At 41.0% G+C, this 15,070-nt stretch overlaps 1 protein-coding gene across 1 annotated transcript in view; it reads left to right on the forward strand.

Moving 5' to 3' along the window:
• Positions 1–15,070, forward strand: part of STARD3NL (STARD3 N-terminal like) — a 62,183-nt gene that overhangs the window by 42,805 nt on the left and 4,308 nt on the right. The window contains exons 3-7 of the mRNA XM_010841495.1: positions 3,401–3,478; positions 6,089–6,166; positions 8,076–8,129; positions 8,234–8,351; positions 10,935–11,030. Of these exons, the coding sequence (XP_010839797.1) occupies positions 3,401–3,478; positions 6,089–6,166; positions 8,076–8,129; positions 8,234–8,351; positions 10,935–11,030 (424 nt within the window). The remainder of the gene's footprint in view (positions 1–3,400; positions 3,479–6,088; positions 6,167–8,075; positions 8,130–8,233; positions 8,352–10,934; positions 11,031–15,070) is intronic.

Here is a 15,070-nt window from a genome sequence, read left to right on the forward strand (position 1 = left end):
ACCAAGCTCCTCTGTCCATAGGATTCTCCAGTCAAGAATACTGGAGTGGATAGCTAGTCCCTTATCCAGGGGATCTTCCCAACCCAGGGATCGAACCTGGGTCTCCTGCTTTGCAAGCAAATTCTTTACCATTTGAGCCGCCAGGGAAGTCCTGGATTCCACTCTTGCCCTCCCCAAATCCATTCTCTTGATAGAAGCCAGAGTGACTTTTAAAAGTAGAATAAGTAGAAATATAAATCAGATAACATTTTCTGTTTAAAACTTTTCACTGACCTATCAGAGCACTTACAATCCAAAGCCCTCAAGAAGCCAACCCCAATTTCCTTTCCCACCCTTTGTTCCTGGCCTACCCACGTCAGCCAGACTTCTATTCACAGAATGGAACAAGCTCTCTTCTGTCTTAGACCCATTCTTCTATATGAATTGGTTCATTTCCTTCATCTTGATGTAGATTTTGTCTTACTATGCTAGTATCAGTCATTTCAACTGATTTAATTCATTTAAGTCAGTCACCAAGGGAAGATTTCCATGACCACCCACCACAAAGGAGTCAACGGTTATTCTGCCACACTGTCCTGCTTCTGTCCTTTGTAGCACTGATTTTCTTTTTTGCCTTTTTTCTGATTTTCTTATGTGTTGTCTGTCTGCACTTGCTAGCGTATTAGTTCCACAAAGACATAGATATTCATTTGTTGGCTGAAGTATTTCCTGTGTGTAGAATAGTCCTTGGCACTCACTAGGTGCTCAGCAAATACTTAATGAATGGATCAAGTTCATAGCAGTGGTTTGCAGATTAGTTTAAATTCCAGGCAGATTGATAGTAAGAACCTTAACTCAGAAGTTTTGGAGGAACTCCTTGGAAGGTTGTGGAAGTAGAAAAGAAACAGCTAACTTGAGAGACATACTAAAGGAAGAAATATGATGATTTGTTGATAAGCTGATTTTATCACCGCACTATCCAAAGATGACTCTTAGGATTTCTAAGGACAGAATCTAAAATAACAGTACCAGTTCTGACAGAACCATGATTGGGAAGGGGTGGGGGGGTGGTCTATGTGAAATTAAAGATGAATCTCTTTGGGACATCTTGTACTAGAGGCCAAGATTTTGAAGTAATTTTGAGTATAAGTTGGGGTTAGAGGTACAGATTTTACTCTATTTAAGTTCTTCTTTTTTGCGCATGCTCAGTTGTGTCTGACTCTTTGTGACCCCATGGACTGTAGCCCACCAGGCTCGGTCCATAGAATATTCCAGGCAAGAATACTGGAGTGGGTTGCCATTTCCTACTCCAAGGGATCTTCCTGACCCACGTCTCGTGTGTCTCCTGCATTGGCAGTTGGATTCTTTACCACTGAGCCACTGGGGAAGCCCTTTCTCTATTGAAAGGCAACATGAAATGACAGTTTATTTTAAAGTTTATGGATACTGAGGAGAACCTCTTTCTACTGGCTTGTTATTGCAGAACTGTATCAGCAGCTTTAATTCCTGTTCTCACAGTCAGGAAGGTTGGTTTCTGTGTGGTAGAGAATGCCTCTTTGCCATAGTCTACTTGGAATAATCATTTTTTAGAGTATTTTGGATATTAAGTTTCCCTGGTCTGGAGAGACAGAGCAGTGAAACTAGATGGTTGGTTGGCTTTCAATTATTTCTCCTTGCTCCCAGGTTTTTAATTCTATTCATTGGTAAAGGCTTATAGTCAGGTCTGTAGTTCTTCTGCACAAATTACACAGAAATCTAAGCCTCCTTAAGGATTTAAGGTACAAAATAGTGTTCGTTGTACCTTCCATTTTTATAACAGGTACAGTTGACCTTGGACAGTGCAGGGGAGGGGATATATTTTATAATCTATAGCCAGCCCTCCATATCCAGGATTCCCCCACACCCGTGGATTCAATCAACTGTGGACTATGTAGGGCTATAATATTTAAAGTTGAAAAATAGCCACCTGTAAGTGGACCCATACAGTTCAAATCCCTGTTGCTCAAGGGTCAACTGTACTTGAAAAGGTATCTAAGCCAAGAGGATTCTTTGCTTGTGTCAACTTTTAGTCTAATACGACCGATTAGTAAATCGTAGTAAATCCCTGGTAGCTCAGCTGGTAAAGAAATCACCTGCAGTGCAGGAGACCCCTGTTCAATTCCTGGGTTGAGAAGATCTGCTGGAGAAGGGATAGGCTACCCAGTCCAGTATTCTTGGGCTTCACTGTTGGCTCAGATGGTAACGAATTTACCTGCAATGCAGGAGACCTGGGTTCGATCCTTGGGTTGGGAAGATTCCTTGGAGGAGAGCATGGCAACCCACTCCAGTATTCTTGCCTGGAGAATCCCTATGGACAGAGGAGCCTGGTGGGCTACAGTCTATGGGGTTGCAGAGTCGGACACAACTGAGCAACTTTCACACACACACACACACTAGTAAATCGTACAAAGGTATTCCTTACTGACTTTTTCCCCTTTTTTCTTTTACCCAGATCTCTGGTTAATTGTCCTCTAATTTGTCCTCAGACAACTGCACTGGTTTGTCAAGACCAACAGTGTCTGTACTACAGATTGGAAACTTGAATTTGCTATTGTACATCATGTTCCCTATTATCAGCTAATTCACAGGTCCTCACAGTTATGGAGGGTCTGCTTAGGCCCTTTCCTAGCTATCAGACATATGTTCCTTTGTGATTTTTTTTTTTTTAAAAGAATATTACTTTAAAAAAAGTAGTATTCTTTGTAGTTTGATATGCAGAATTTTAAACTTGATTATTTAAAATTCATCTTGATAGAATTGGGAGAGGACAGAAAATTTATCATAATATGTTTACTTTACATCATCTACTATAACTGTCATATGATTGTAGGTCTAGCTTAGCCTTCATTCTGTTATCTATTCAAGAGTGCAGAATTTTAAGATGCTAGGAGCGAATAGGAGCAACCAGGGATATTTTTTACATTTCTGTTCTGTGTCATGATAACTGTTGTCATGGATGTTTGCTAAGTGATTAAGGGACAGCTTGGGCTTCCAAGACTTAAAATAGTGAAGAGTGATCAGAAAGTGACGGGAACCCTGGATAAATGTTAATTGTCTTCCATAAAAATACGTTTGTATGATTGAAGACATTCTCTTATAAGAGAAAAAAATCATGTTTAACATTTTATTGTGCCAAAATATAAGCTATAACAAAGCATTGTTCACCATTATCTATTTGTTGAATTCAGAGTTGAAGTGGGAAATGCCCTTCACCATTTTTCTGTTCGAAATATGAGGGTTCTTACATGTTTTAAAATTTCTGGTTGTTGTTCTCTGTCTTCTGAAGAAGATAGAAAAGTGTTTGTAAAACCTTACTTGTATGTTCTCCTGTTTTATATTCACACATAACACTCTCATTTTCATCTCTTCCTGTCCTTCCCAGGTGAATGGAGGTATTGAGAACACGTTAGAGAAAGAGGTGGTGCAGTATGACTACTACTCTTCTTATTTTGATATATTTGTAAGTATTCTGTTGTATATTCTCTGTTGTATATTTCGGACATGATGAAACTAACCAAAAGGCAAATTTCCTCTCAGTAGACCTGTCTATGCAATTCTTTTTTCCTCTTTTAAACATTATCTTTCCTTTACCTTTATCCCTGGGCCATTCAGTGCTCTCTCTGGTCATTTCAAGGAAAGAAAAGATTAATGAAAAATAAGGGAGCACAGAAGAAGAAGCTTTTCAGATTTTCCTTTATTCTTTCAAAAGTAGCTGAGATAGAAGCCATCAGCAGGTGCTAAAAAGGAAAATTTACCTGTTTATATAATAGCACAGTGAAAATTCCATTCCTTTTCTGTCTTGTGGTAGATTTCTGAGAGTATTTTTTAATAATAATTCTGTTTCATTTTTCCATAATAGGAGTTTTTGAGAAAACTGATATATTGACAATCTTGGGCAACATTAGTCAGTTGTAAAATTGTATAGATGCAGTTATCTGTAGATGAGGTGTTCATTTTATTCAAAGGAATATTTGCAGTATCTTTCTAGGATACACTGTGACTTTGAATGGGTTTGATAGATCTCCATGGTATCTTTTTACAGGTGATAGTGTGAATAAGTCAGGTCTCAGCATTGTGTTACACAGTATAGGCAACTAAGATTCATTAAAAATTCCCCCAAATTCACTTTAACTACTTTATTCACTATCCTGAGAAGCTGTGTGCACAATGATTAAGACCCTTACAGTCAGCAAAACCTGGGTTTTATTCACAACACAGTCACTAATTGTATATCTTTGTATATATTAAGTCTAAACTTTAGTTTGCTCCTATATGAAATGAAATCATCACAGTTCTGAAACATAAATAAAATAATACCCAGAAAACACTTAGCCCAGTGAAAGGTGTCTCAGAATCTCAGAGATTTACCTCCAATCATTGTTGTCATCATCATTAGTTTTGGTTGAGAATATTAATGGTTATATTTTCTAGTGGCTTTTGAACTGCTCTAAAAAGTCTAGCTTTGTTTTGTTTTTCTGAGTTACCCTGCTGAAGTGTGTAGCAGGAAAGAGATGGGATTCTCAGTAAATAGAGATCCAGGTTCCTTGTCATCACCCCCTTGCAATCTGAGTAGATTCCATTTTCATCTGTACAGTATGTTAGTGTTCCAGTAAGATTGTTTTGAAAAAGTGTTTGGCTGCCACAGAGTATTTGGAAAACCACTGATATAATTTAATCTGATTTTCCAGAGGAAGACATTGAGTCTCATGGGTCAGTGTCTTGACCTACCCCACATCACTGAACTTGTGGCAGAGCATGTTAGATCCTAAATCTCTTGATAATTTTTTTCTGTAAAGCTATTGACATTTAATAACAAAATTGACTTCTCTCTTTCCTTTTATTTCCTCTGATGAATTTTTCTTAAGTAGTCTGAGCCAGGAATTCTTAGGAAACCAAGTTAATCCTCTGGCCAGATCTCCAAGGGTTGTTTGAACTCTGCTTAGAGAGTTAATGATATTGGACAATTAGGTGGGACCTATTAGCTCAGCTTGGAAAGACTGTCACGCCTGGCCTTGGAAATGGACGCAGCCTCCAGGAAACCCTGGGATCTGGGAGACTGAGATAAAGGAATAAAGATTTATGCTTTTGCCAAGTCCAGAATGCAGAGATAGGAGTAGGATAAATAAACTAAATGATGAGCATATTACTGGTAAACCCATTTTTAATGAAAGCTGCAAATTAAAACAAATATAGCTGCAAACTTCATTTACATGAAAGGGTCTTGAGTGAGGTCACACAGTCATTGATAGCACTGAAGTTGTCAGCTTCCAGCCCTTCAGCAGTTTTGATTAGTAAGAAACAGTTGGCAGACCCCTACCCTGAGGCATTACTCAAGAGCCACCTACCTGACTTCTTACTACTCAGAATAAGCATATTTTTCAAGTAAAATAGGTACAATTTTATTCTATGTTTATTCCTTAGTAAATGAGAATTACTAAGACAATTGGAATAGTGGCTAGGAGCCTGGTCTTTGAAATCAGGCTACCTGGGTTCAATCCTGGCTTCCTCCTAAGACTGTGTGGCCTTGGACAGTTTCTGTATCCATCATAATAGTTGCTGACTCATGGAATTGCTGGGGTTGGGGATTATGTGGGACAGTGATACACATAAAGCATTTCACAAAAGTCCCTAAACCATGATGAACAATCAGAGGGCAGCTCCTGGGATTGCAGAACTCTAGCAACACCCCAGTAACTCAGAGCTTTCCAGAGTACTTCACTAACAATCCAGTATCAAAAGTGAGTGGAAAGGTGCTTGGAGTCGACTTTCAAAACCTTGTCTCCAACCTTAAAATGATATCAGAATCTATTGGACTCAAATGGAAAGATAAAAGAAACACCTCACTATATATTCTTTTGTTGATAATGGGCAGTTAATTCGAGTCCCTGTCTACACGATATTCCACAAATTCTAGAGCAGAGATCCCAAACTGGTCTATAGACCAGTACCCGTTTATGACAGTTTTCAACTAAATCAGAATAATGAAAACACTTTGGTGGGTTTTTCATAAAACTTAATGTATACCTTTGTCTATATTCCTGAAAGCTTGTCTTTTTTTTTTTTAATATAGCTTTTGGCAGTTTTTCGATTTAAAGTGTTAATACTTGCATATGCAGTGTGCAGACTGCGCCATTGGTGGGCCATAGCGGTGAGTATGCCTGGTGAGTGGTCCCCCCTCCAGCGCTGGTGGCCAAGGCCTGCTCACAAGAGGGCTGAGCTGGGGGCATGTGTGGCTTCCATCTGAGTTGAATCCCCCTGGCTTCTCCTGAATCCCTGTCCTTCACACCTCAGTAGGTTTCGTTCTCCAGGGCTTCTCTCCAGAGGTGATGAGTAACTATCTTTATTGCTATAGAAACTGAGACAAGTGAGGATTTCAGGGGCCTAGCAGTGATTGTGGTCCAAGCACCAGCCCACCCTCTACCTCATTTTGCAAATGAGAAATGAGTTCAGTCCCTCTGTCTCAAAGCAGTTTGGACCATTTCCTCTTGGGTTGAAACTTCTTGGTGATTTTTCACCATTTGGTCTCTGCTGATTTTGATCCTTGCCTTCCTCCCTGTGTTACCCGCCTCCCTCCAGTCTTAAAGGTAAAAGTTCCCTTTTATTGCTGCCTTCAGATTTCTTGAAGGCAGTGGCATCTTTTACTCACCTCCATTTCCTGGCATCCAGCCCAGAGCTTTGGCACAAGCTCTTCTCAATAAATATTCATTGGTTGAAAGAAGAATTATAAGCAATTCTGCCTGAATTATTTTCGCCATTTCCGTGGACCTCTGAACAGTCACCTTGTTGAGAGCTCTAAACAAAGCAGGTATATGGGGGAAGCTCCTCAGACTGGAAGACTTGGGCAGGACTAAACTGCGTGGGACCTTGGTCTGTGTGGACCTGGCACGGGCTTGTCCAGCTGGGCATAGAGTTGTGTGCTGTCCTAAGAGGGCATCCACCATGTGCCTTGTCTGCCTGGACCATCTCTTCTGAGCATCCACAGAACCCTGGGCTGCTGTCAAACCATCCATCGAACCCCAAGCTCACATTGCATGGATGGAGGCCATCAGTTTCAGTCAGACTCAGCTCCCTTTCCTGAATGTATGCTGTTGCTGATCCCAAACAGCTGTGATGGTTGTTGCTTGTCCATTTTCTCCAGCCATCCCAATTTGGGACATTCTGTTCAGTTTCCATGATGTGCACTGGTATCTTTCAGAAAATCTGTCTCAATGTTTGTTTCAGAAAGTAGTTGACTATGCACTGAGTTTTAAGAAACCTTCTTTAATCTCTAGCTTGAAATTATCAAAGAGTCACTTCAAGCACATCCATTTTATTGTTGTTGATTCTTGTTTCTAAAAATGTTTACAGAGAGGGGACCAGGCAGCTGGAAGGAGTCAGCTGGTTCCTGAAAAGTACTTAGTGTCAGCCCGTAAAATTAATTAGTATCATAATGTAAGATGCCTCCTCTTCCAATGCTGGCATATCTGTGTGTGTATGTATTAACGTGTATATGTGCATGCGTGTGTGTGTGTATGTTGTGTTTTGCTAACAAAACTGACTCTGCAACTTTGTTAATAGTGACCAAGCATGACACCTGGTATTTCTTGACCTCCATTTTGTCAGTCAAGACTCCTGTTGGCATTCACGTTGGTTAGGTTTCTTATTGCTGCATATATTAGTTAGAGGATGAAGACACAAGGTCCAGGTCCTGTGGGAATAATCTCTGGCCTTCCTGAGCCCTGGGGGAGCCCTGCCTCGCTTTCACTGGTTCCTTCTATGCAGGTAGCATCTTTACATGTTGTACCCTCCAGTGGACAAAATTGAGTTTCCCAACATACCAGCCTGTGGGTGAAGGGAAACCTCAAGCTGCCATGTAGGGCATCCGTGCCATGTGGAAGCCCTCTTTGCCCCCATCTGGTTTAGGGGACAGAGGAAAAGTGACATGGGAGGAAGCCAGGCGTGCCAGGGCCTTTTCAAGCGTTACCTGTTTCTGGCTCAGATGGTTCTCCTGCATGACAGCAATGCCTTTACAGTGTCACATATCTAATTTGAATGTTGCTGGATTATGTGTCTTTCAGTTGACAACAGCAGTGACCAGTGCCTTTTTATTAGCAAAAGTGATCCTCTCAAAGGTATGGCTTTCCGCTTTTTTGTGCCGTGACTGTACTGATGTCTTGTTCTCTAGAATGAGCTCATAGTAACTGTTTGTCTCTCCTGGTCACATCTGTTCTTCCAGCTTTTCTCACAAGGGGCTTTTGGCTATGTGCTGCCCATCATTTCCTTCATCCTTGCCTGGATCGAGACATGGTTCCTGGACTTCAAAGTGTTACCACAAGAGGCAGAAGAAGAAAACAGTAAGTTTCTCTCTGAGTTTACCTCCTGAGTTTACCTCCCCCCAGGTAGGGGGGAGGGGCTGCAGAGTTCTGGCTTTTTTTTTTTTAGTTTTTTAATTTTTATTTTATACTGGAGTATAGTTGATTTACAGTGTTTGTTAGTTTCACATGTATAACAAAGTGATTTAGTTGTTCATATACATATATTTATTTCTTTCCAGATTCTTTTCCATACAGGATATTACAGAGTATTGAATAGAGTTCCCTATGCTCTACAGTAGGTCCTTGTTGATGACTTATCTTATATATATTAGTGTATATATGTAATTGGGATTACCTCCTAATTCATCCCTTCCTCTCCCACCTTTCCCTTTTGGTAACCATAAATTTGTTTTCTAAGCCTATGAGTCCATTTCTGTTTTGTTAATGAGTTCATTTGTATCGATTTTTAGATTCCATGTATAAGTAATTATCATATTTATCTTGGTCTAACTTGTTTCACTTAGTATGATGATCCCTGGGTCCAGCCATGTTGCAGCAAATGGCATTATTTCATACTTCTTTTAAGGCTGAGTAATATTTCATTGTATATATGTACCATTCTTCTTTATTCATTCATCTGTCAGTGGACATTTAGGTTGCTTCTATGTCCTGGCTATTGTAAATAGTGCTGCAGTGAACACTGGGGTGCGTGTATCTTTTTGAACTGTGGTGTTCTCCAGATATATGCCCAGGAGTGGGATTGCTGGACCACATGGTAGCTTTATTTTTAGTTTTTATATTCCATACTGTTCTCCATCGTGGCTGGGACAATTTACATTCCCACCAAAAGTGTAGGAGGGTTCTGAGATCTGGCTTTGCATGGAGCTGTGGGTGGAGTCAGGCAGATCTGGGGTCTCCACCCTGCAGGCTGCAGGAGACACTGCGGGAAGAGTTGGATGAAGGGACAGGGACAGGATGTGGCCCCTTGCTCCAGCTGTTAGGGCAGACTTCCCTGGAAGGAAGTGTGAATACTGGTGAAAAAGACATTCCAGCAGCAACAGCAGTAGCCAATGCCTCCTTCTCCTTAGACAGGTTGACCTTTTCTCCCTATTGATAATAGCTAGAGGTCGCGGAGCATTTCATGCCAAGGTAGCAGTTCTACATAGAAGTTCTTGATTCTCCAGAGTCTCCTATCACTGTCTATCCCACAGATGGTGCCTTTGGGCTGCCATGTGAATAACTGCCTGAAGGGGGACTGTTGATGGGTTGCTGATGGAGATGGAAAGGAGAGGAGGAAGTTAGCCAGCCAGAGAAATGTTCACCCGTCTCAGGCTTTCCATCCTCCTCTGAGTAGAGGGTGAGAGCTGGCAATGTGTGGTCATGAATCCTGTTAAAGTTGTTATCATCTCCTTGTGTGGCTTTGAGCATCACAGCATGTTCACTGGAAATCCAAATGATTGAACTTTAGACGGGAATTCTTCTCTGCGTGATGGCCTTAGTGGAAGCACACACATTCCACCTGTCCCCTCAGACACATATAATCAAAGTTCAAAGCAGAGACTCAGACAGTTGTAAAACTTGCTATTTTTATGTTCTCTCAGTCATCTGGCTGGATTTGCCCCACCTAATAGGCAAAAAAAAAAAATTTATTGTGTCTTACAGAAAGTTAAACATGATTATAACCTCAAGATATAGTAGAAGGAAAAATAACCTTGTAAGTGGTTTTATTTTTCAAAAGTTCATGTACAAAGATGAAATCGATGAGAAAAGAATTATCATTCAGGAATAGATTTTAAAACACATTAATCAGACTAAGATCCATCTTCTATCCTGTGCCTTCTCTTCTTGTATGAGACTGTATTGTGGAAAAGGGACAAGTAAAGCTAAATGAAGCCACTTGGTAAAAAGAATTCCATGGTAGTTCAGTGGCTGGGACTCTGGGCTTCCACTACAGGGAGTGTGGGTTCAGACCCTGGTTAGGGAACTAAGATCCCTTGTGCTGCCAGGCCTGGCCAAAAGTAAAAAAATAAAAATTGTTTAAGTTGTATATAAACATCAAACTGAACTTTAATGAAAGTACTTCAGCTGTTCGTGTGACTGAGGCTTGCGTGCCTATGTGATTAAACTAAAGTTGCTAATAAAGCAAAGCACATAATTAGTGAAAACATTGAAAATACCATTTATTTTCACTGTCACCAATATTACATGCACACCTGGCACCTACTGTTTGGTCTGGTGCTTCCTCCAGCTTTATCTCGGTGTAACTCAGCTTCAGCCAGAAGAATGCATTGTCGACAGCCTCTCTGCTAGTGTTTTTTTGCTTTTATGCTGGCATTTCTCTAACCAGATGTAGAGAGGCCATTTGTACAACCTCATGAGTTCTTTTTTTTTGTTTGGCTTTGTGCTTTGGTTTTGATGTTGTTGATTTCGATAGGAAAGTAGGTATTTCCAGATGGGAAGATTCTATTAACACTTAGTTTTTGGTTGAAAGATTTTTCAAAGTACTCTTTCCTACTAAGAGTTTTAAAAATGTAATAATAACACTTTTATTTTGGTTAACCTGGCCACAAAGCTACCAGAACAGTGGCATCATTCCCAGCATCTGAATTTCTTCTCTTCCAGGACTCTTGATAGTTCAGGATGCCTCGGAGAGGGCGGCGCTGATTCCTGGGGGTCTTTCTGATGGTCAGTTTTATTCTCCTCCTGAATCTGAAGCAGGTAGAAAATTTGATTTATTATTTATGTTTTTGTCTATCATTCAAAAGCTTTCCCCCCTCACCTAACCCCCTGTACTTCTCAATACGCTTAGCAAACATATAACATACCAGACATTTAGGGTGTGAATATAAATAAGACGTGGTCTTGATGTGCAACCCATAATGAGATGCAGAGATGCAAAAATAAACATGATAGAGGGTCTTACACACCGATATGTGGACGGGGAGAGTCTTGATGCTCTGTGTTATCTGTCATCCCCCGATTGACCTTCCTCCAGAATCCCCCATGTCTGAGAGCACCACCCACCCCTTTGCCCATGTGAGAAACCAGAGCCTCACTGGGGACTCCGCCCCTTTCCTATGGCTCCCAGCCCATCGTTCACCATGCCATTTTGAACCTCTTTGTTGCTACCTCCTTGATTTCATTTAAATTGTCATCACTTCTGTTTCTGCAACAGCCTCCTCCTCAGTTGCCTTCTCCCAAGCAGCTACCATAATACCATGTTAGATAGAATGACTGCATTGTTCTAAGGGTTCCTCATAACCTCTCTAAGGTTAAAGTCTCATTATCCCTGTTTTAGAGATCAGCAAGTTGAGGCACAGAGAGGTGAGATAGTTCATCCAATATTACACAAGGAGTAAGAGAGTGGAGCTTGGACTTGAACCCCAGCTCCAGGACTAGCATCTATGATCACAGCTAATATATGCAAATTTTATATTTTTTTCAATATTAGCTAAGTTGACCATGTTATTATTCCCTTGCCTAAAAGCCTTCAGTGACATAAAAGATTAAGAAAGTGATTGGATCCTAAGCCTGGCAGAAAGCACCTGTATGTCTACCCACCATGGTCCACACTCTCCTCTCATTAGGCTCCTGTGTGCCAGTCTTAGATTTCTGAAAATACATCAGAGCCCCCAAGCCATTGTGCATCTTGCTTGTTCTATCCTTGACATACCTCTGTGGTCCCAGTGTCCACTCAGATGTTGAGAAGCCTTCTTCCTAACCCCACCCCCACCATGCCCCCTGACCCCATCAGTCGTAGGTAGGGCATCTTTTGCCTCATGTTCGTAAGATCCCTTCCACAGCACTGTCATCCTGGCACTTTGTGACTTTGGCAGTGACTGTGCTGACTTTGGCAGTGACTTGGCCTGTTTCTGTTATTAGGATGTAAACTTGAGTTAGAGACTACATTATTTTATTCTCACACTACACATAGTAAATATTTTAAACACACGCACACACACACACACACACACACAATAGAGTAAAACAAACTCCAGGCAGAAAGAGCCATGTGAAGATCAAAGACATCTTATTGTGACATAGGGAGTCAGGGGAACTTGAAGTAACTTGATACTCTGGACTATTGGTGTTGAATTTAAAAGCAATATAAAAGAAAATCATAGGGCTTCCCTTGTGGTGCAGTGATTAAGAATCTGCCTTTCAATGCAAGGGACACTGGTTTGGTCCCTGGTCCAGGAAGATCCAACATGCCACAGAGCAACTAAGCCCATGTGCCACAACTACTAAGCTCTAAAGCCCGGGAGCTGCAACTGCTGAGCCCAGGCATTGCAGCTACTGAAGCCCGTGCACCTAGAGCCTGCACTCTGAAACAAGAGCGGACACTGCGATGAGAAGCCCGTGTACCGCAACAAACAGTAAAGCCTGCTGGTAGCAACAAAGACCCAGCCCAGCTAAAAAATAAGTAAATCTTAAAAAACAACAACAACAAAATCATAGAGTCAGATGAAATAAAGATATGATTGGGCAGAAAAGCTATTTCTCAGTCAACAGACACTAGGATGAGTATTAAACTTTTCATTACCTCATTATAAGGATGATTTCCTTGAGATTTTTGTATGTCAGAGGACTCAATCTTTTTTTTTTTCGAAGTTTACATTATAGTTCATCTTTTTGTGTACCTTTTTCCTGAGACTAATAGAATTTCTCAGCACCTATGTGTACTTTTTTTTTTAAATCAGAAGTTCAGAACAGCAGGATAATAATATGAGGAATACCTCCTCAGGCATTTTTCATCAAGCAAGCCGTGGGCTTCCTCCTTTGACTTTTACCACCCCCTAGTGGCATTTGAAAGCATTACCACATCATAGAATTATAAAGCTAAACAAAAACAACACTGTAAGCATTCCACTGGGTGGCTGCATTGTTTAAGACAAAGACCAGATTAGTAGTGGGCAGAGGAGTGTTCAAGGTTACTTACTTTACTGTGTATTTTCATTGTCTGTGTTCAATTTAGGAAAGAATTAAGATTAAAAACTATTCTTGGAATTAATGTGCCCAGAAAAGATTTTACTCTAAAACTTTCTTGTTAGGTCAGTGGACAAATATTAAATGGTTTTCAGCAGCAGAAGTTATAAGCTTTTTATCCTAGTACCCTGCTGATTGGCCCCTAGTCATTAAGAGTACAGCTGGGGCCTGCCTTGCCTGTTGTCTGTCTTTCTCTAGTACCAAGTTGAGTGCCTGGTACATAGTAAACTTAGAACTTTTGAAGGAATAAATAAAGAGAGGAAGAAAGAAATTGGAGGCACCAGAAATTTAAATGTTAGCATTTTTCCTTGTAAAGGAATGGCTTGAATTTTAGAGTCACAGAGCCTTGGAAAATTAGCACATTTTAGTGGATGTATTTTAAAGGATATAAGGTGGTTTTTTTGCAGATTTCCTTGCTGCTTTAGCCGTATCCTGTTTGCCTATGTATTACGTTGAAAGAAGGAGGAAGCCCAGTTCTCTCTCAGATGGTCAGGTTGAAGTTCTTATGTGCTCAGATAATTTAAATGAACCAGTTGTGATGTTGGATAAAAGGTAATTTGTCACATCCTGAATCATTGAATGGTTGACTTAAAGAATAACTCAGTTGCATCCTGTCATCTGTGCTAAACAAGTCTAGATGGAAGCACTGAAAATTTAATTTGACGCCAAAATTAAATTTTCAGTGCCTCCATCTAGACTTGTTTAGCACCATCCATGCTGGTGTGGTAGAGAAGGAAATGGCAACCCACTCCAGTATTCTTGCCTGGAGAATCCCAGGGACGAGGAAGCCTGGTGGGCTGCTGTCTATGGGGTCACACAGAGTCGGACACGACTGAAGCAACTTAGCAGCAGCAGCAGCAGCCGGTGGGCTGCCTATGAAATTATGTCGCCTGTGGTGTGGCTGCAGATGTGTCTTCTCAGTTGTTATAAATTCTTTCATTTTTAAGCCCGAGTTCTTAGGAGTTGCCCTTGTGTCCACACAGTATAGTGCTAACCAGTGATTGGACAGGTTTTGTGATCAGTCACCTTGGTTAAGACTTGCATCCTCGGGCAGATGGCCATTTGTGTGTATTGGATAGCACATTTGAATTTCAGGTCTTTTTGAGTCTTCTTCTGCTTGTGCTTTTTGCTGAATATTTTTGCATCTCCTCTGCACATGTTTACAGCCTCAAAGTCGCCTGGTCTAGCACAGGTTCTCTTGGGTTTCCGTTGAGTTTATACCCAGCTTCAGGCAAGCATATGCTCGCTGCAGCCTTGACCATCACCTCAAACCAGCAAAGACTCTGGGCCTTATGCTCACACACAACTGTTGCACCACTGCATTACTCCTCACCTCAAATGAAAGGAGCTCCTTCAAATGTGTAAATCTGCTGCCAGTCCTTACAGCCTGCCATACGTGGAAGAACCTTTATACCATGAAGCTGAGTGATGGGAGGTGGAGGAACAATATTGTTATCTCAGTTCTGCAGTTTTTCAAGCACTTCTCACAAAGTTTCAAGCCTTAGGTTGCCTCCCTAGCACTGAATTTGCTGTTTGGTTCATTAGTTTTTATAGTTCCTTTTCGGAGAAGACTGGTTGAACTCGTTCTTTGACAATAGCCAGAACACCTTAGTAGCTTTCACTTTGAGATTAGGGAAAGCATATGTATTACTGTTTTAAAAATTTGACTTTATTTAGGACTTCCCAATGGAGAAGGCAATGGTACCCCACTCCAGTACTCTTGCCTGGAAAATCCCATGGACAGAGGAGCCTGGTAGGCTGCAGTCCGTGGG

Source organism: Bison bison, unplaced genomic scaffold (genome assembly GCF_000754665.1).
Source record: "Bison bison bison isolate TAMUID 2011002044 unplaced genomic scaffold, Bison_UMD1.0 scf7180017864162, whole genome shotgun sequence".
Classification (NCBI taxonomy): domain Eukaryota; kingdom Metazoa; phylum Chordata; class Mammalia; order Artiodactyla; family Bovidae; genus Bison; species Bison bison.